The 22,486-nt window shown below is 40.0% G+C and overlaps 1 protein-coding gene across 1 annotated transcript in view; it reads right to left on the bottom strand.

Annotated features, from left to right (window-relative positions):
- Window positions 1-22,040, bottom strand: part of ELOVL6 (ELOVL fatty acid elongase 6) — a 77,819-nt gene extending 55,779 nt beyond the window's left edge. Inside the window, exon 1 of the mRNA XM_083367110.1 lies at window positions 21,780-22,040. Within this exon, the coding sequence (XP_083223236.1) occupies window positions 21,780-21,868 (89 nt within the window). The 5' untranslated portion in view covers window positions 21,869-22,040. The remainder of the gene's footprint in view (window positions 1-21,779) is intronic.
- Window positions 22,041-22,486: the final 446 nt, after the last annotated feature.

Raw genomic sequence — 22,486 nt, 5'->3', positions numbered from 1 at the left:
TTGCCATCCCATCTGGTTCGAGATAACACACCACACACACACACACACACAGAGAGAGAGAGAGAGAGAGAGGGGATGAGGATGAGGATGAGGAAGAGGATGAGGATGAACGAATTTTGCAGCTGCTTCTTTAAAAGCTCTCTTCTCTCAGGGATGCCCGAGATAGTGAATTGCAAGCAGAAATGAATTTCTCCTTCCGTTTCTGATCCGCGCAAACACCCAAGCGTGAACGCCAGCACCTGATAGCTTGGGTGCCTGTTCAATTCGTTAGAGAGAGAGAGAGAGGGGGGGGGCTTTCTGTTTGTTTGTTTTACCACGAGTTGACAGTTGGGCAGAAACCAGAGGGGGGAAAAAAGAATTTCGGGCTTCGTGGGAACCGAGGAAGCAAAACAAGATGCAAAGTCTAAAATCTATAGGCTCATAAACCACCCCGGTTTCTTGAAACAAACCGGGATTTCTCTACCCCAACCTTGAAACCATGGATCGAGTGAATCTCTTTACCGAAGAATGTGATGAACGGGAGAAGGTGAGTCTTCGCCGAGAAAATCTCAGCGCCCATTTTCTCGGCGAAGACTTCTTTCGGGGGATGCAGCTTCTGCCGCCCCTTTCTGTCAGCTGCCCAGCTGAGAGAAGGGGGTGACAGAGGCTGGATCCCCCGAAACAAGTCTCCGCTGAGACGAGAGAACAAGGTGTTTCTTTCTCCCCCCCCCGCTTTTGCCGCTTTTGTGTGTGCGTGTGTGTGTGTGTCCCATCTGCAAAGCTTCCGAGGAAGGAGAAGCAGGATACTGGTTGGGGGGGAGCGGCAAAAGCGGGGGGGGAGAGAGAAACGGCTCCGCCTTTGGTTCCCCCTCCTAAAGCACAGGGGCGCTAGAGAAAGTTTGGAGTTGGGTAAGGAAGGGCAAAATTCAGGAAGAAAAGCGGGGCGGCGGGCGAACGGGAGACCTGTACAAGGGGGAAGGGGAACTCTCTGCTTTGTGTGTGTGTCTCTGTGTGTGTGTGTGTGTGTGTGTGTGTGTGTGTCCCATCTGCAAAGCTGCCGAGGAAGGAGAAGCGGGATACTGGTTGGGTGGAGGAGGCAGTGGCGGCGGCGGAGGCGGCCGCAGCACCGGCAGTCTTCCGCTTTTGCCGCTTTTGTGTGTGCGTGTGTGTGTGTGGCCCATCTGCAAAGCTGCCGAGGAAGGAGAAATGGAGGAGGCAGTGGCGGCGGCGGAGGCGGCCGCAGCACCGGCAGCCTTCCGCTTTTGCCGCTTTTGTGTGTCTTTGTGTGTCTCCTTCCCCGGCAGCTTTGCAGATGGGACACACACACACGCACACACAAAAGCGGCAAAAGCGGAAGGCTGCCGGTGCTGCGGCCGCCTCCGCCGCCACTGCCTCCTCCACTTCTCCTTCCTCGGCAGCTTTGCAGATGGGACACACACACACACACACACACACACACACACACACACACACAGCAGAGAGTTCCCCTTCCCCCTTGTACAGGTCTCCCGTTTGCCTGCCGCCCCGCTTTTCTTCCTGAATTTTGCCCTTCCTTACCCAACTCCAAACTTTCTCTAGCGCCCCTGTGCTTTAGGAGGGGGAACCAAAGGTGGAGCCGTTTCTCTCTCCCCCCCCGCTTTTGCCGCTCCCCCCCAACCAGTATCCTGCTTCTCCTTCCTCGGCAGCTTTGCAGATGGGCCACACACACACACACACACACACACACAAAGCAGAGAGTTCCCCTTCCCCCTTGTACAGGTCTCCCGTTTGCCTGCCGCCCCGCTTTTCTTCCTGAATTTTGCGCTTCCTTACCCAACTCCAAACTTTCTCTAGCGCCCCTGTGCTTTAGGAGGGGGAACCAAAGGCGGAGCCGTTTCTCTCTCCCCCCCCGCTTTTGCCGCTTCCCCCCCAACCAGTATCCCGCTTCTCCTTCCTCGGAAGCTTTGCAGATGGGACACACACACACACACAAGCCCAGCGGCCAGACTGCGCTGCCTCCCCAAGGGCTCCTAATGGCTTGCTGCCCCGCGTGACACCGCTGGCTGACGCTAGCTCGTCTCTCTCTCTCTCTTCTTTCCTCCCTCCCTCGGTCTCCCCCTCCCCCTTTTCCGGCTCAGCCCCACGTCACCAGGAGACCAAAACGGGGACATCATGGCAGAGCAGAGGAGACACAGGAAGCGGATCCAGGTACCGGGCTGGCTTATCTCCTCCCTCTTTTCGCAACCGCTCTGCGGGATGACTTTCCCTTTTCCTTCTGGCTCACCCCCCCTCCCCCGCCCGGTCACCCTTCCCTCCCTCCTCCCCCTCCGCCGAGGCCGCCGCCAGTCAGCATCTCTCCTACCGTTTTTGCGGCTTTTCCGTCGCCCCCGCCGCCGCTCCCCCTTCCCCGCAGAGCCGGCCGCATCCAGCGCCTTCTTCCTCTGGAGGGAAGCACCGAAGCCTCGGCCGCGCGCAAGTCTTCGGTAAAATTTTTTTGTTGACTGGAGTATAAGCCGAAGTGGAGTTTTTCAGCCCAAAAAGTGGGCTGAAAAATTCGGCTTATACTCAAGTATATACGGTACTTTTCTGCAACACACAGGGATCTGTTTGGAAATAGTTTTTTAAAAATTTACTCAGGATCCTTCCTTCCTTCCTTCTTTCCTCCAGATTTTCATTTGAGAGGTCACAATTATGCACATGGGAGACTTCCCTCCTGAATTATATTAACAAAAATCCATGAGAGTATGATCAGTCCACAATTACCCTGTGTGATCCATAGTTGTTCAAGAACTTGAAAATGGATGTTGAAATGCAAGGTATTAAATGTTACACTACAAAATCCAGAAATTGCAAGCCTGCTTTGCTAGGCAATAATATCTGGGACAATAATGGCAATAAAAAGTTGCTTGATGCTGAAGACTGAGAAAAAATCCTTCCCCCTTCAAATTGTCAGCACTCATAATTTTGAACTTGGAAAGCCAAATTTGTAGTGAGCACTAGAGATAAAACTGCACACAGTTTTTAATTTGTGTATGCAAATGCAGAAAAGTCTTTGGCTACAAGGCTAGGACTCTCTATACTGAATATCTAAATTTAGCAGATGATAACATGCATGCAGGTCCTTTGATACCTTGGCTAAGATTCAGAACAAGCATCTATCACAAACCTTCCAGCTGTGTTTACAGCAGGCTTATATAGGTCACCTGCAGGTGTATTTACTTCTAACTCTGGGTTCTTCAGGAGAGTGACAATATGATATTTAATTTATGGTTAAATGTATTATGCCAAGCCAGAAAATGGATTAAATTTAGCAATATTGTGCTATGTGAATGAAGTTGTTTAAATAAATAATTAGATTCCTGAAATACTCTTGGATTCCCAAACAAAAAATATTGTTAAGATCATAACTGCTTGTGATCAGTTAAGTTTTCTGTTGATTTTGTCTTGGGATTGCAAAAATGAATGGAGAATCTAACATATATAGCAAGAGGCTTCACGGATCACAAGTTATGTACTGCTACTCTGACTAATGAGAAATTATAAGCTTGAATTAGTTCTTCATGCAAGGGAAGAATCTAAGTGCAATTTCATCTAGAAGTCCATTTTTATAACATGCTGCACATGATATCTGTTGTGCAGATCCACTTTATGTCAAATGCTGTTTAAAACATAAAACAGCACCTTGAATTTAAAGCCAAACTGACATGTTTGTATACTTTGTATGCAGAAATCCAAGTATGTTTGATGATTTAATCTCTAGTATTTTCTGGGGGCAAATGGAATATACATTTTTCTAAATAATGTCACTTTATCTCTCAATAGCTTTAATTACAGTGACCAAGAATGAAGGGTGCTGGGAATTGTAATTACACATTTTTTGGAGTGTGACAGATTCCTGGTTCCTTATGTGGGGACTAATAGACCAAGCAGAAGAAGACAGACCAAGCAGAATTACATGACAAATCATACTTACTATTCATTTTTAAACAAGACTGTATGTTTATTTAGTAGATAAAGCTGTTTGTAATTAATATACTAAAATATTTTTCTTAATCGAAACATGCCAAAACTAGCAGTAAGTTTTATGCAGTGATACTCGTTAATGGATCTAAGGCTGTTTGAAGCTGGTACTGAGGAATGTGCAGGACATTTTGTACACATTCTGACAATGAATGAAGGGGGAATTGAAGTATCATGAGATTCTGTGTTTCATGCAGTGTTAGACCTAACTACATTCTAAAATTGTAGAAGTAGTATTTAGACTACAGCTTCTAGGAGGTACTTTAGCAGTTAAGTGGAATCAAATCATGCCTGGCTGAAGAGCAGTTGCAACAGTGACTCAGCCGATTAATGCAACCTATTAAATTGACAAAGGTTTCTGACTTATTCAATCAATGCATGCAATCATTACTCCATCATTTTGCTGAAGTACAAGATACATTAGCCATGTAATAAAACTTCCTTTTCCAGAATGTATTCTATTTGTTTCCATATTTTCATACAGCAATGCTGCCATTTTCTTAAAATTGAGCTTTAATACTATTTACACATTGGTCATTTTAGTCAGATATAAGTATAGATATAGATACAGACATATAGATGCATGCTACTATGGGATTTTTTTTGTTTTGCAAGGTAGGCATACGGTTTCACAAGAAAATATTCAGAAGTTTCTTCATACATTTTTTTCTCTGTAGAAGGAACAGCTGGGATGCACTGGCAAGTTTCATGCCTTTCAGGTTATTGATTCCCTTAATATATCCTATTTATGGATGTGCTTTGTCCAACGCTGAACCTTCCTGACTATACCGAATTATGATTCCTCCATTTTTAAATGTTGGTCCTCCAACAAATGGAGAAATGCAAATTAAAGGGAAAAGGAGCTGTCTGCATTTACTCTCACTTGCACAATTTTTCATTACTCAAGAAAACAAGTACCTATTGATCTATGGAGCAGGATTTTGTTTCTAGTTATTCCATCACAGAAAAGATTTCATACAGCTAGAAAACAAATGGAGAAAGGCCAACAGAATAAATCTTTCTGGGGGGGAAAAACTTGCAGATTTTTCACTCGGAGAAATTTGGCTACTTGTGTTTCAGAAATCTGTCGGTATTTTACTGCAGTTTTGGAATGGGAAAGCTGACTTATGTAGCTCATGCAAATATTACTGTTATCTGGCTTATTCTTGTCTAAAACCTAGAATAAGAAAAAAATGGTTAAGTTTGCTTGCTTTAACACTGTATCGAAATAACCTTATCTTTTCTTCAGAGCCTCTGAGTAAGGCTGGGAAAAGAACTCTTGGGACCATCCCTGTGAAAATAGTCCATGATTTAGCACAATTGTAAGCTTGGCTATACCTGTAAAAGTTTATACAGAATAGAAATCCAACAGCAGCAAATCAGAAAGTGGTTCTCAGAGTTATGATTTTTTTTAAAGTGGTTTTCTTAATAGTGGTGTTTTATCAGCCACTTGGCAGGAAACTTGTTTTCCCTCAGAAAATGCTTCAGGGAGTCTTGCTTGGAACCAACTATTCTCACTACAGTGCCAGGTAATAATATTTTTATTGATTGATTTAGGAAGATATAGCCTGAAAATTTTATTGAGATGTTGTAAATCTTGCCATCCCCTCCCACTCACAACGTTTGATGGCTTTTTGTTTTCTTTAAATAGCTATTTTGTGTAGTTAATGAACAGCTACACTGAGAGACTGCTTAAGAGTGTTGTATATACCTGTGAAAGAAATGAGTGACCCTTGAAAGACTCTTCAAGGCTTCCTCAGGCAGGAAACTGCCTTATAAATGTTGGCCTGGCTGGTTCAATACTAACAATCCTTGCTAGGTTTCTTAGGGCTAAAATGCTTGAAATTATAAACCCAACAGATTAGACAAAACTGCCATACTCAGAATGGCAGCAGCTCTTTCAGTATTTTACCCAAGGAGTTTTTCCTCACATTTGCCTTGCTACGACAAGGCTTGAACTATGGACCATTTACATAAAAGCAGGCATGTGCCTTGGCATTGTGCTTTGCCACTTGCCTTGTGCCAGCACCAAATGCAAACATACGCAATCCTCCCATTCTCTAAGATGAAAGTAAACCATTATGCAGAGTCATGGCATCGCTTAAAGACTTTATGCGTTTGTGTGTGTGTGAATGAATACATACAAAGAGAGACAGAGAGACAGAGTCACAGGCACACACAATGAGTCACTGGGACGACTTTCTGATTCTGCTGAAAAGATCCAAGCAGTCTTCTCAAAACTAACACTTTCCAGGTATATTATAATAATTAGACTCATCATTGAAAAGCATCAAGAAAAGCTTAATCCTTGGTCAGTATACAAAGAATTTCTGCCTAACTTCCTCAAAAGGTGTTTTTTTTTCCAATATTTGGTGAAACCTGCATTCCTGTGACTTAAGTCCATGATTCCATATGCAACACTCTGGGTCAATGGAGAAAAGACTATGGACTATTGTCTGTTAACTTCTTCATCTATATGAAGAATGGTACAATTCTTTCCAAAATCAAGTAGACTATGGACCTTCACTTTCTCCTGTACTTCCAAGCCTTTCTGAATCCATTCTGTTTGTCAGAATCCTTCTTTGGTTTTGTGCCTAGAACTGAAGGTGGCACCTAAGAGAGGACTGATCCAAATAAACTAAATACTAAAGTATTTTCAATACTTTAACCACCAGGTTGGAATTTCTGGAACTTGTAGCTCAAACACTTCTGGAAGGCAAGTGGTTGCAGAAAACAAAACATAAACACATAAAAAACCAACAAACTATTTAAAAATAACTGATTTCAGAAAATGCCAAGGATCCTAATCCTATGCATGGAAGCCTGCACAACTTAAAAATTATGTAACAAATTTAAAGCCAATCAGGATAGACCTTAATATTTAAACAGATACCTTACATACATAACTACTCTATCTGCAGCTATTAGAAAAGAAGTTGCTTTGCAAAGGCAGTTGTCTAACCATAATCCTGGACTAGATGACCCTGTCATCAGCTCTGACTGAATTCATCCCATGCTACTATGAAGCTAGAGGCAAAACAGACCCACAGGGAATTGGGGTCTTTTTCCAGAAGTCTGGTCAGGGCTGTTTAGCTTGCTTAAGGAGGCTGAAGCTACTTGACCTAATCCCTGTATTAAAAAGGATGAGAGAAGGATGATACATCTTTTGGAATAAAATGCTTTGCATGGATAGCTTTTTTTCATGAAAAGATAAATGGTTCCTGCTTCCGCTCTGCCAATTTAATTCAAAATACTATTTTAAAGCATTTACTAATAATCTGTAATGCACTCTGGATAAGCACTTCTTAATAACATTTAAGTTAATCCTCATAACTACATCATGTATTAGGCAACGATTAGCCAAAACAGGAAAAAACAATCTGAAGATTCATTTCAAGAACCTCTTCAGATCCGTGTGTCAAAAAATGCATCACAAGGTCACAGACTTTGTACTATTTTTCTATGGGCCAACTACTACCTCAACTTTCATGTTTTTCTAATCATAGTCACAGTAATTGAAACCAGGCAGTCACAATTGGAACTAACCTCAAACTGTGGTTGACATCTAGTCATAGCAATGAATTATTTAAATAACGGTTATGTTAATATATAGCAGAAAATAGAAAATAAAACAAAAATTGGCATCTGAGAGCAGACAAAGAAAGGAGAAAATAAACTGGGAAATGCAGGCTCTGTTCATCTTGCTCACCTATTCAGTAAGTGATATTCAAAAAATATTCAAAATATTTCTCTCATATTCTCATTGTATTGTATTTTGCACCTGTATGTGTGCTCAGAAGTAGGAGCTACTTTGGTGAAATGGTTTAATGAGTGTTTCTCAATCTTAGAAGTTGAAGTCCATACATGTGAAAGTTGATAAGGTTGAAAATCCCTGATTTAAAGTACCAGGCTACAAACCAGGACATCCTAAGGAACAAACCCAGCTGGATGACTTGGGACAATCACTCTCTCTCAGCCATAGGAAAAAGGCAATGGCAAGTCACTTCAAAAAATCTTGCCAAAAAAACTACAGGGACTTGTCTAGGCAACTGACAGGAGTCAAGACTGACCCAAAGGCAACAAAACAAAACATAATGCTCAGAAATAAAAGGTAAATGTAAAGGTTCCCCCGCACATGCATGCTAGTCGTTTCCAACTCTAGGGGCCGGTGCTCATCTCCGTTTCAAAGCCGAAGAGCCAGCACTTGTCCGAGGACGTCTCCATGGTCATGTGGCCGGCATGACTAGATGCCAAAGGCGCACGGAACGCTGTTACCTTCCCACCATAGTGGCCCCTATTTTTCTACTTGCATTTTTACATGCTTTCGAGCTGCTAGGTTGACAGAAGCTGGGATGAGTAACAGGCACTCACTCTGTTACACGGCACTCGGGATTCGACCCGCCAAACACTGCCGACCTTCTAATTGACAAGCTCAGCGTCCTAACCCACTGAACCACCGCGTCCCTCTAATGCTCAGAAATACACAATCATAAAATATCCCTGGCTTGCCTTTAGTAAAACAGCAGAAAATCTGAGGGTCTCTATGCTGAATTCAGGTCCTGTGTCATATGTTTCAATGGCGAAAATTACATCATATTCACAAAGACCAGAAATGCCTTTGCGAGATATTGCCTTATACATTTGACCAATATTTAAAAACATTACTTATTTTGGAAAAATTCTGATCACATTATTCTGTCTTCTAAGTTCTGAACTTGGAATAAATACTTGGCAAATCACTTTTTATCATCCACATTTACCTCTATATATGAAAATTATTTCTTTCTGGAAGAACCAACCATTAGTGCAACTCCTAACCCTACAATTAATCTGCAAAAAATTTATCAAAATATCTATTGCCAAAAATATAGGACTGTGGAAAACATTTCACTTTGATGTGATGAGCTGTTCTGAGTATAAGGTAAAAAAAATAGCAAAATGAATTAAATCTCTCTTCAAATTGTCCTAATTTATGTTTAACTTATACAGTTAAAATAAAAAAACATATTCCTCTCATGTAATCATTTTCAGATATAATACTAATCACTTATTTTGCTGCTTTTAAACAATTTATCTTTCTGGCAACTTGTTTTAACTTTCCTTTCTTTCTATGTACATATTTCTGAAGTTTCTGCTAACAACCAGACTGAAGGAACAAAAGATGCAGCTTATGCTGGATAGGAAAAAAATACTTGAATATTTAATAAAACATCTATTTGGTTTCTGTGTTATTTCCCATCTATGCATATACAATGAATTAAATTGTGTTCTTTTTAATATTTATATCGTCTATTAAAGTGATTCTGATAGTGGTATAATTCAGTTATACTCACATTTTAAACAGCCCCACACAAATCATATCATATGGTTTAAAACAAAATGTTAACAGGATTCTATATGAACTACAATTTTCCCTAACAATATCATATACAATATTTGTATCCTAGATTAGGCTCAGCTACTGGAATAAATATTTCAGGCACTTAAAAGCAACTTCTTTTTGATGACACTCTGAAATAACCTTTTCTGAGAAACATGCTCTATGGTTTATTTACTTAAACATACACATGTATAAAGAGGTTTTGTTCTCAGTCCCTCTAATTTTGTGCCAAAAAGTCTATTTCAGAACTGTCAGAAAAGACCATTCTGCAAGGAAGCTTAAAAAAAAAGATTGACAAAAATCATGTTGTGATTCACTGTGTGTGATTCTAAGAAAAGATCTTTCTTTTTTGAGTTTTGATGGCACCTCTCTCTCTCTCTCTCTCTCTCTCTCACACACACACACACACACACACACCCCAAAACAAAAAGCCGACTCTTCTAATGTTATGATCCTTATATTCTCTAAAGTCAGCACAAGCCTCCCAAATTCCTATTGGTGTGTTCCCTATCAGCAGACATCAGAAGGTAAATACTATTGGCTGAGCCTTCACAAGGACAGTGACTGTCTTTCAAAGCCGCTAGCCCAGGAGCCTATGCAAATCAAAGCAAAGAGAAAATGGGGTGTTATGGCATGTTCGGTGGACTGTTCTTTTTTTCCTCTTTTAATTGCAATTTCCCCAAACTGCAGTTACAAGTTAGGAACAACAGCTTTTATAACTGTTTCACTCTCACAGCCAATATAAACTAGCTGTGTGTAGCTGAATGAAATATTGAATCAGAGGCATGATTTTAAAACACATTCTGGCAAACCATACAGCTCTTTTGCCATTGAATTAATACTCCAGAAGAGTTCGCTGTTGGGAATGTTTAATTAAAGAATGTGTAGAAAAAAATGGCTTTTTGTGCATTTGAAATATAAATTCAAAGTACAACAGGGTTGATTTTATTTCTGATCAACAAAAAGTATTTAAAACTGAAAAACATGGAACAATCTTACTTTAAGTCTATGAGCTAATTATTATCCTGTTATGCAATACCGAGCTTGCAATTTTCCCCTGTCAAAATTGTTACTAATTTTATAATCTCTGAGATCTTTCAATCTCTTCTACTGTGCAAACCTTGTATTTTGCAGAGTAAGTAATGAAAGGATTAGGCTTCAATTTCCTTAAATTCTTAAACCAATGGTAGACAGCTCTTTTTTTGTATAGAATCACATTCCCTTCAAAAATCTACTAAGGGCTACACTTAGGGTGGGGTTGAGGTAAAAGCCATTGTGCCTCAAAAACATTTCCTCCCTTTTATGTCATACTAGGAGTTGTGACGGGAGTAATGTTTTATGCTCTTCATACAGACTTTTTCTTCTGCATCCTTTTAAATCAATAAATAGCACTACAATATAGTGAGATGTCCAGGTGGCCTCCAGAGGTTTTGACTATAACTTTTGGTAGATTAACACAACATAACAAATAATTAGTGGTGGAAACTCTGGGGTGGGGATGTATTTTACTGGGTTTTATTTCAGTAAGCCATCCAGAATCATTGTAATTTGGGCAGGAATATAAATTTTCTTAATGAATGAATGAATTATAGAAAGTGATCTCAACCCCTTCACTGAGACTTGGATGAAGGGAATGCACCTTTCCTAGTCTTTTAAACTTCACAATGATGGTTTATTTCTGGTCTGCTGGTGAGGATTGGAGCTCTGTTTTACAGTGATTTTACCTTTCTGAATAGGCAGCTCCAGTCAATGATTTAATGGAAGAAGAGACTCAGATTTATAATCTTTCCTAGCTTTCCAGAACCAGATCCTTTCCTGTTGTGATCTACTCTGTAAATTGGTATGGGAGCCACAGTAGGAGAATCTAATTTTCTCTACATTATTATTATACTTTGTTGGAGCTGAAATACATCCAGTTGGTAAAGATAAAATGTAGCACTGTGCCAAAAAGTTTCAAGTTGGGAGATTTCACCAAATAGCAGAACAGGAGCCAACCAGAATATATCAAACCAGAGAAGGAGTTGCCAAACAAAGATATACTTCTTGCTCAAGAGAAGCAAATTATTAATTCGGGTGTATTGCACAGCTTAATAATATTTCACCATCTACAGGTAGTTCTCGACTTACAACCATTTGTTTAGTTACCATTTGAGGTTAAAATGGAACTGAAAGAAGTGACACTAGTGTTCTATTCTGTTCTGTTCTATTCGCCATTACTTCTATTTTAAAGACCCCTTTAAAATAAATGTTAGATCAAAGATTTAATTAAAATTAAATGTGTATCACTTGTTTTGCTTTACGTGTCCCATGCCTTAATAATAACATCTAGTAGCACCTCTTTGCTGGCCAGAAGGATTTTAATAGAAATCTGTGTAAATCTTAGTTGAATGAGATCCCATTCTTATATATACTGTATGTTGCTATATTTTCTATTTCACATTTTTATTTTGGGTTTGATTAGATGAAATCAGAGTTCTGTTTAGTACAGCACACATGTAGATTTGGCAGTCAGTAACTTCATTTGAGACCTTTTCATTACTGTCAGTTTTCTGAATTCTAGTACTTATATTGCTACTTGAATTATCACTTCTACAGATTAATGGAATCATTTCTGATCACTTATATATTTTTACAAACTAGTTTACTGGCAGTGAATTGTGAGAGGCTGCCCTGTGCGCCTTGATGGACCTTTGCTGACTACTTTTGATCCAAAGGTAACAGTGTGAAAAGGACTGCTATAGACTCTGAGGAGAGAAATTCATTTAGCTAATTTTGCACTTTTAACCAATATGCAAACTGAAAAAAAAACAATTATCCCTCAAAATTCACTTTTTTAAAAATACTGCAATTCACCAATGAAAAATGTGCACAAAAATATTAATGAATAGTGCCCAAATGTGCATTAATGTAGACCACCATTTAAAAATGCTTATTAGTACTAAAACATGTGAAAAACATATACTAGACATTCATGCATACAAAATTACATGCATATTAAGTGAACTTTAAACAAAATTTTAAACATGATAAAGCAATTAGATGAACTACGGTAAGTTCCAGATTGAAAAAATGAAACAAAACACATCACAAAATACAAATTGACAGATTTTGAGTCTTCAAAAATCTCCCATCAGAATATACATGTATACCCAATCAGAATGCAATCAGCCTATGATTTGTGAATTTTAGAACCCAACAGCATCTTATTCCTTAAGAGAACTTAACAAATGGTTCCTAAATGGAAACATAGAGGTAGGCGAACAAACCTGAACAGAATGTGTACTTCTAAACTGCGTAGTCATAATGTGCACCTCACAAACTGCAAAGACAACATGAAAGAAATCTAGTTAATGTCCTGGACAAATTTGTCTCCAATTTTCCGGAACACAGAGGGCGTTTCAATTGATACATGATAGCACTTTAGTAGATTATTAAGCTAGTGAGAAAGAATTCCCTGAAAGTTAACATTTGTAATGCTTATATAAGTATCTCTGCCCATTTTAGTTCACATATCCCAATGTTCCTTTAAAAAAGGATTATTACGTATGATCAATTTGCATATAATTGAAAACAATGTCCTGTAGGGTTATTTATTTTGTCTTTAGTTGAACATATAAATAGTGCAGATAGTATAATTTTAGAAGAGCAATTTTCTTAAGTATGTATATGGAGATATATTTTTTTAAAAAAATGTGCAGCAGCTCCTAACCATTTTTATGGGAGAGAGAGAGAGGGAGGGAGGGGATTATTTAATCCGTCTTTTGATTAACTGGAAGCAGTTTTAATCAAAAATTGCATAGTTGCTTCATTTTACTGAATTTTTACTGATAGTTGACAATTCATAAAACTTGGTAATATCACAGAGCAGATCTAATTATTACAAAAGTTACATAAATTTACTATATCTTAAAATCTCTTCTGTATTTTAAAACTATAATCCTACCAATTTTGTCACAACACTGTTTAATATAAATAGATGGTTTTGCTGGGGGATATAAACTAAATTTCAAGTATATTTATGTACTAAATTTGTATAGTCATCTCATAAGTAGGTATAACAATAAAAATGTTCTTATAGTTGCTTAAATATAATCACCTAAATGTAGAAGTTTCTCGTGTTGTTCAAATGTTTTATATCAGGTACAGGTATAGAATTATTTTATAACAGACTAGACTTAAATGTAGCATTCTTATAAAGAATCCCAGCTAGTTAAGCACTACCTGTTAGTTATACTGTAGATGAATAGGGAGTTCACAAGAGTCAATTCATGTAAATAAGCTGCCTAGCTGAAAGACATTTCTGTTCTCCTCATTCAGCATAGAAATGAAGCCACACAGAAATCCAATTCCCCATCTCTACTTTATCAGCTTCCAAAATCTATTACAAAAAAACAACCCATTAATTTTGTGGGCTAGTTTGCAATACTTGATTAGAAAGTACTTAGTAATCACCACAGAGTGTGTATCAATTGCATGCACCTCCAAGTTGGTAAAATATGGGTAACAGTTTGTTGGCTTACAGAAAAGTTTCTTATAGACAACATAGTAGAACATGAAAATGCTAGGGATAAACTTGACTTTTGCTTTTGCTGGTGACAAAACTAAATTATACCCAATGACTAGCATTGCATCTATAATTACAAGGGAATGCAACATGTAGCACAGTGAAGAATTTGACAGGCAACCCGTCTGTAAAAAAAGGTAAAAGTAAACTTTTCCCCTGCCCAGTTGTGTCAGACTCTAGAGGGTGGGTCCTCAACTCCATTTCTTAGCTGAGGGGGGCAGTTTTGTCCAAAAACCCTTTCCAAAGGTCATGTGGCCAGCATGATTATATGTCAAGGTGCATAGAACGCTGTTACCTTCCCATCAAAGTGGTACTTATTTATCTACTTGAACTGCATGCTTTCGAACTGCTAGGTTGGCAGGAGCTAGCACAAGAACGGGAGCTCATTTCATCATGTGGTAGGTGGGTCCCAGACTGCCAACCTTCTGCTTGGCAGCCCAGCATCTTACCAGTTACCCCTTCAACCCAGGTCAGTATGATACCCTATATTGCTAAAAGACATTATGTAACAGCTTTGTCTGACCAAAGGCCATGAGAAATGGGCTCATTTGATAATGACTACGGTATGTAGGAGATTGCAATGTGGAATATAACATTAAGAAGTGTAGATGAATGAAATGAATGAAAGAAAAATAACTATGTTGTGTGTCAAGAAAGTGAAAGGATGTAATAAGATATATAAATAGATGTTTGAATCCCAAGACTAAATGTTGCTCAAATGCTGTGTAATTGTTTTGAGGAAATAATTTTTAAAGCATCATCAAGATATAAATGTAGCTGTATAAAGCCTGGAAAGAGAAAGATTTGAAGCTGCCTTTCTTATTCTATGTTTTTATCAATACTGTATCTTTTCTCAGTTGACATCTCTTATTATATTGCAGTTTTGAGATTAGCAGCTGGCAGCTTCAATCTTTCAGAAACTGACAAGCCATCCTATGAGAAAATGTTTATAATAGCCCTACAGCTTCCTTCCTCCCTCCCTTCCTTCCTTCTCTCTCTTCCCTCTCTTTCTTTCTAAATCTACATTTATATTTATTCAGATCTACTTAGTTCTGTAAAGCTTGCTATATACAGACTTATATTTGTACGGCATTTTATTGCAATGAAAGTCAGGAGAGTTACTGAAAAAAAAATCTGTAAGAGCATAGAAGTTGCTTTTATCTGTTATACAACTTGACAAAGCCACAACAAAAAAGTAAGCACATATAAGAGGGTCTCTAGAATTAACTAGCTGAAGATCTTCTACAAAGAAGCAAACTTTTTTTATTGGAAAAACTGTAATTTGTTGAGAAAGTACATGGGTTTCATTGAACAAGCCCAGCTACAGTTCAAGTAGGACTAAGAAAAAATTAAATACCTTTAAAAAAAAACCCTAGAGATCCACTACCAACTCACTACAGGTAAAATAGAAGTAGATGGACCAATAATATAATTCTGTATGAGCAAACTTCCACATATTCTAGGTAAGTACATCCAAAGGATTCTGTAACCTTCTCCAGAATTTTCTGAAACAATGTGAAGTTAAACATGAGGTGGCATTTCACTCCAGTTCATTCACAAAATACAGTCTTACAAACGTGACACTAATATGTAGTTATCTAACATATAAAGCTAACGCAGTTAACTTCCCTATGAAACTGAACACATGTGATGAACATTACTGTGTGAGATATCCAGCAGGTAACATTGTGTAACAAATTAGCATACTCTAGAGATACTATAATTATGCCTGTGAAATATATAATTATGACTGTGTAATACACCATGTTCTGTATTTCACATTTTCACAGAACATTCTGATATTATAACTGAAGAAATAACAGTAGAAGCTATATAGTCCTTGCATGTTAAAACTTAGTAAATATTCACAATATAGTCTAACTGAAAGTGTGGAATAGTAAGTTATACTATTAGAAAGATTAAAATTCATTTTAGGTAAAGGTAAAGGTTCCCCCGCACATGCGTGCTAGTCGTTTCCAACTCTAGGGGCCGGTGCTCATCTCCGTTTCAAAGCCGAAGAGCCAGCGCTTGTCCGAGGACGTCTCTGTGGTCATGTGGCCGGCATGACTAGACGCCAAAGGCGCACAGAACGCTGTTACCTTCCCACCGTAGTGGTCCCTATTTTTCTACTTGCATTTTTACGTGCTTTCGAACTGCTAGGTTGGCAGAAGCTGGGACGAGTAACAGGCGCTCACTCTGTTACGCGGCACTCGGGATTCGACCCGCCAAACTGCCGACCTTCTGATCGACAAGCTCAGCGTCCTAACCCACTGAGCCACCGCGTCCCTTAAAATTCATTTTAGTAGTGATTAAAGAATGCTGCTTCATCTTCATTCTGATATTATGACGACATATTATTTTTGCAATACCACATACAATGCTCAATAGCTGTGGTGCAATGTAACCTCTAATTAGCTATAATTTGGATTGTCCCAATATATGACCCACTTATTTGAATTAGCTAGTCTGGCCTGATGGGGGAATATGGGTTTTTAATTGTTTTTTAGTATTCTATTATTGTTGTATTTTAATTGGGCATTGGTTTAATTTCCTTTTAACTTTTGTATCGTTATTTATATATGCCCTGTGAACCGCCCTGAGTCCCTTGGGAGAAGGGCGGTATAGAAATCAAATAAAACATAAAACATAAACATAAACATATAATCTTTTAACTGAATTCCCAAGATAATTGAACATGATAAGTTTAGCCAGCAATACTTTTGCTGCTATTGGGAAAAACTAAGAAATAACAAAACAGTAAGTAAAGTAAAAAATACTCTTATGATGTACAATTGTAATTCAGCAATAGAAATTGAGATTTCTGATAACTGAAGTGCAAATCTATCCCATACTCACAAAAGTTTGCTTAGCAACTTTGGACTATGCACTCACATTCATCCTTCATCTGACAGAGAGCTATTTTTCTGGAGTTAAAATTGGAAGACGGAATAATACTTTTCAATAGTTCATTACATTATGCAGGCTGGAAAATTAATGGCATTTTTGTAAGGTATCTCCTTTAAACACATGTACACACACACAAAACTGCCTTTAAAAAAAACATTTCTACGAAGACTTTTTGAAACCTGTAGCATCAAGCCATGCTTTTCAGTAGAGGGCTCAGATCTGCTTTTTGGTAGAACTGTTTTATTTGCTACGGTAAATTGCTCAAACCTTTTACAATATATACAAAATATGCTGTTTATCAAAGAAAGATCACTACACCCAAGTCCAGGAGCATACACAGACTAAAGAAAGAGTCTATGTCTGATTCTAATATAATGAGTGGTAGACCAGAGTAGAAGGGAAATAGGAATAGGAATAGAATATGCTTTATTGGCCAAGTTGATTGGACACACAAGGAATTTGTGTCTGGTGCTCTCAGTGTACATACAAACAACAAAATAATATAATCATAGGACACCAATAAAACAAGTTAGCAAAAAAGATGAGAAGGATAGTAGTAGTACAGCTATGCTACATGGGTAAATATCCTTAAATATAATCAGTATTGTGGTAATTAGGTGTTTAGCAGAATAATGGCATGAGGGAAAAACTGTCTTTGTGTCTGGTTGTTTTGGTATGCAATGTCTATAGTGGCGTTCTAAGGGGAGGAGTTGAAGCAGTTTGTATCCAGGATATAAGATATCTGTAGATATTTTCTCAGCCCTCCTTCTGACCTGTGCAGTATACAGGTCCTTAATAGAAGGCAGGCTGGTGAGTGAAAGGCTTCTAAAATCCTATGTTACAGTACAGTCAAACTTCAAAGTATAGACATTGACACTACTGAGAAAAAACGTAGAGACGATGGCTAGTGGAATGGCATGCTTTTGTTCTTAATATTCGCAGGCAATAATGAAAAGTGACATTATTTCCTTGCATGCATTTTCTGGGGAAGACATGATTATCCTCTTATATAAATTAAAGGCAAACAAGTAAAATGTTCAACTCAGAAATGCCTTTTATGCAGAGATTATCTCTCACCTCTAATTGTATCATTAAGTCTATTGTAATAGACATAATTCTCTATAAAGTTGTAGGTCTGACATATAGTTAAGTATTAAAACCATTTGAGGTATTAATATGGCAAAATGTACATACAACTCCCTAATATCTGGGAAGATCATTTAATTCATGCATTGAGTAACGAACCTTATCTTGCATATATTTGAGATTACAAAAAAGTGATTTCAAAATTTTGGGTGTTTCTCAGGACAATTTGATCCTCCGGCATAATTACTTTTTCTATCTTTTTATAATTGTCCCACATTTTAAATATCATTATTACTGCATCCATATTGTTTGTAGAATCAAGTGAGCATACATTCATTTCGATATTTATTCGATATTTAGCTTCTCTTCAGAAAAAAACTAAACAGTGGGAGAGAAAAGAAATACTTTTCTTCTTTTATCATGGGCAGCACTACTAAGAGAAAGTGATAAATTTTCTGTTTCTTTGTGGTAGAAGAATGTAGAGAAGGGAGAAGCTCAACAGGCTGTTTAACTAGTTGATGTAAGAAGAAAAAAAACTAGGTCTTGTGACATTTTAGAAGTTAATATGTGTATTATGGTGCAAGACTCAAGTTATCAAATTTTAATCAAGTGGTGTTTTTTTTTTTACTAAAAGAGCTACCCTGACTTGTGTGTGGTCACATGAAGAGACATAAAACTCACTTTTATCTAATACGCTATGCTTATTAGTTTTAAAAGTGGTTTGTTGTTCTTGGCATATTGTCCAAATCAAGCCATTAGTTTGGGATAAGGGGAGTTATTAAATTGTGAGCAGAGGAAAAGGAAATATAAAACTTACACTAAATAAGTTTGTATATCATGGTCAACTGATTTTAATCAATGTTTTGAATGAAACACTACTATCTGGATTATTATAATGCACTATTATAGATCATGACTTATAAATTGCACTTGTTGCATTCACACAACGTATTTGTGCTTATTGGCCAGTTTCCTGTACAGTTTCAAGCATTTTCTTCTCCCCTCATAGCAGCTGGTTGGTTTTAACTCACCTATTTGGCAGTTTACCCTGGTTTGGGGGGGAGGAAGGAGTGGTTTGCCATTGATGTTTTCCTAGGCCTGAAGAGAAAATGACTGTCCCGAGGTCACCCAGCTGGCTTTCTGCCTCAGGCAGGACTAGACTTCAGTCTCCCAGTTTGTAGTCTGATGTCTTAACCACTGCTCTAAGCCACCTCCCAGTCTTTCTATACAGCATTTTCCTTTGTTTCATATAATTTTAATGAGTCCAGGGGCAAAATGAGATGTGGATGGTGGGCCAGACAAGGGAAGATGGGCAGAATCCCAAAGCATAACCGGTCCAGTTCTTAGCCACTTTGCCTATGAAGTCCCCTTTTTCACTTGATGAAGGGGAAAGATCCACAGAATCCAAACACGAAATCATCACTGGAGATTGAAACTGAAGTAGGTCCCTTTATTTACTCCCAGGGAACAATGTTACTCCTACATTTCTTCTGAACTGGCCTTCTTTGTGATGTGCAGTCACCATGAAACCCTCCCCAACGAGCGCTAAATCCACATTTGCTAATTTCTACCTATTTAATTAGTAGGAAAGGACAGAAATAATAAGACTCCGTATATGCGCCAAATAAGCCAAGAGAAAAAAAAAACACCACCCATCTCGCCTTTCTTTTCTAGGGCACCTGGCAGCCTTCATTAAGCCCATTCCAAATTCACATTCCGGGCCAAGTTTTTCTGTCTGCTCAGGGTAACTGCAGGCCAACCTGCCTCTGGCGAAGAGGGAGGGACGCCGCCGCGTTACGCTAGGCCGGCCTCAAGATGTCCCTTTGCCGACAGCGGTCCAAGGGACAACTCCGACCTCACACCGAGGTTGCAAGGCGAGGGAGGAAGGGTCCTGCTAGACCCATCGTGTGGAGGCCGATACTCGAACAAAACCCGTCAAAGCAGCAGCCCGGGCCTGCTCGAGGGAAGGAGCAATCAGACCTGAAGGCGCGTCAAGTGGCTGGAAGCGAGCGTTAACTCTGCGCCCTGCCACTTGAGCAAAAGACGCCGGCATCCTGTGGGGGGTGGGGGTGGGGAAGATAAGCTACGCCAAAAAGAAAAAAAACCCAACGACGAATACCCACGACTAAGGAACATTCGTCTATCGGAGCTCTCCTTTCTTCGCTTCTTTCCCAATCACTGCACCTCAGCTCTGTCTAAAGCAGGGGTCTTCAAACTTGGCCCTTTTATGACTTGTGGACTTCAACTCCCAGAATTCCTCAGCCAGCTTTGCTGGCTGAGGAATTCTGGGAGTTGAAGTCCACAAGTCATAAAAGGGCCAAGTTTGAAGACCCCTGGTCTAAAGCAATAGATACTGAGACTCAACCTCTCCTGAAAGGCCCTTTTATTTATTTTTACAGGGGCTTTCCCAGGCTCGCTCCCCTTTCCCATCGCAGAGCGCGACTCGAGTCACTCTCCTCTCCCGTAGGAAACTCACTCTGCACATGCGCCGAAAAATTAACGTGCAAGTTTCCGGGCTAGAACCCCCGGCAGGCCATGAGCCCCGTAAGACTCAGCTCACGGCCCGCACCTCCTTCTCTTTCCCCGCCTACCATTCATTCGCCACTCAGGGCGTGCGTCGGTTTGAGAAAGGCGCGCGCGCGCATACACGGAGCCTCGCGGGCCGGCCTGAGCAAGCTCTGAGGTGCACGTTAGTCGCCGGGTGGTTGAAGGGAGAAAGAAGTCTTAGCGTTATCCCGCTAAGCCTAAAATCCTCAAATGTTATCTTTTCGGGCTTTCCAACATACCGAGGGGCACTTATATCAAGCACTCTGCTTCGTAAGAGATTGCCCCAGTTTTTATTTTTTATTTTTAAAAAAATTACTTAAGTCAAGGTCATGTCAAGCCGCACAGGTTTCTGTCTTAAGTCAGATGGTGGTGGGGAAGAAGGAAAAATCGCCACAAAAGGCACGATTTTAGATCGCCGCAGGATTTTGACGACGAAATAAATGACTTTCCAAAGAACCCTGGCAGGAGGACATGAAATATTAGGGCAACGTCTACCTTTGCTATGGATAACTTCAGGGACGCACAGAAGATGGGTTATACTACTCTCCAACTTCCCGGACCTCTTGCGCTTCAGGCACTCTTCAATTCCTCCCCACGAACTCATCCCTGAACCCTGTCCTCCCCAACAGCGCCTTTTATATTCACCAAATAAATCAAATTTTATCTGTTCTCCGTATACCCCAGAAGTAGGTGGAGATAAAACATGCCCGCCAATGGGTTAGGGGCGGAAATAGTTGCAGGGGAGGGCAAAAGTACCAACAGGAGTTTTAAGATGAGCGCACAAGAGGTACTCCGCGTGAAATGAGAGGAAGTTCAAAGGCCCGGCCAAAAAAAAAAATAAAAAGGCGGAAAGAAGCCGCGAGCCTATTGAATCCATCACTTGGAAATACAGTATATTATATAATTTATTCCGCACCGGAGGGGGCAATCCAGCAGGCCGTTCCCCGGCAATGGTATGTTCCTCTTCAGTCCGAACGCTAGAGCCAGTCACGCAAAAACACGAGCCCCTCCCCTCCTCCCCGCGATCTGCAGAACCCCCACAAATCAGGGCAAACCCCTTAACGCATCCATCCAGGGACGCATCAGAGGCGCGCGGGCACGGCGCTCTCAGCCTTTGCTCCCGGTCGGTCAGTTCACGGCTCTCGGTTTTACTGCTGGGCCCCCCCCCACCCACCCCCCACCCCCGGTCGCCCTTCCCTTCGCTCACTTAATCCATGCCGTGTAGATCGCCGGACGCAGACGAGCACCACCCCGCCGCGGGAGCACGAGCTCCGTAGTCGTAGAGCGGCCAATCAGGCGCGAGCCGTCATCACTTACCAGTTTTCTTGCATCCATTGAATCGCTTCATTCTCGTTGAACTGCTTCTCAAATTCGTATTCCTGCAAAGTCAACACTGACATGTTCATTGGGCCGGTCTTGAAGAGAACGCTTCCCTACGCTTAGCCGAAAGGACCGTGTCTGCGATAGACCTGTTTTGTTTTGTTTTCCTCCTCCCTTTTCTTTCGGAGCGTCTCGTCAGGTGTCTCCTCTTCTGGTGTCCTTCTCCCCTTTCAGCTATGTGCTGGTCGTAGCATTGCTTTTATGCTCTTCCTATAGCCTCCTCTCGTGTCTGGAGATCTCCTAGTCTCTGCAATCTACCCTGGGCGGTAAGGGAGCCGCTGCGGTCTTAGTGCTCAACCGCCGCCTTAGTCCTCCCAGAGCCATTCATCCCCTCTTAAGCGAGAAATTAGTTTTTGACAACGCTCCAATCGTCGCTTAGAAGGCGGAGCTTGCAGCGGTCCGGAAAAAAAAAGCGTCAGTCTTTTGTACGTAAGCTCGGTAAGTAAGATGCCTGGGTTTGCTTAAGTTCTTCGGAAGGGTTTTCATCAGACGAGTAATAAGAAAGGATCACAGGAAAAGAAACAGTAAGAGAATAGTCATATCGGAGCAGAATGCAAGCGATGAATATACCTAATTGAAAATAATATTTTATGCTTTGTCTTTTGTTTTGAAAACAACTTTATAAACTGTGGTAATGATCAATA

The sequence above is a fragment of the Vipera ursinii genome (assembly GCF_947247035.1).
Source record: "Vipera ursinii genome assembly, chromosome: 7".
NCBI classification, from domain to species: domain Eukaryota; kingdom Metazoa; phylum Chordata; class Lepidosauria; order Squamata; family Viperidae; genus Vipera; species Vipera ursinii.
The sequence above is the reverse complement of the archived record's forward strand: the minus strand, read 5'-3'. Positions and strand labels throughout refer to the sequence as shown.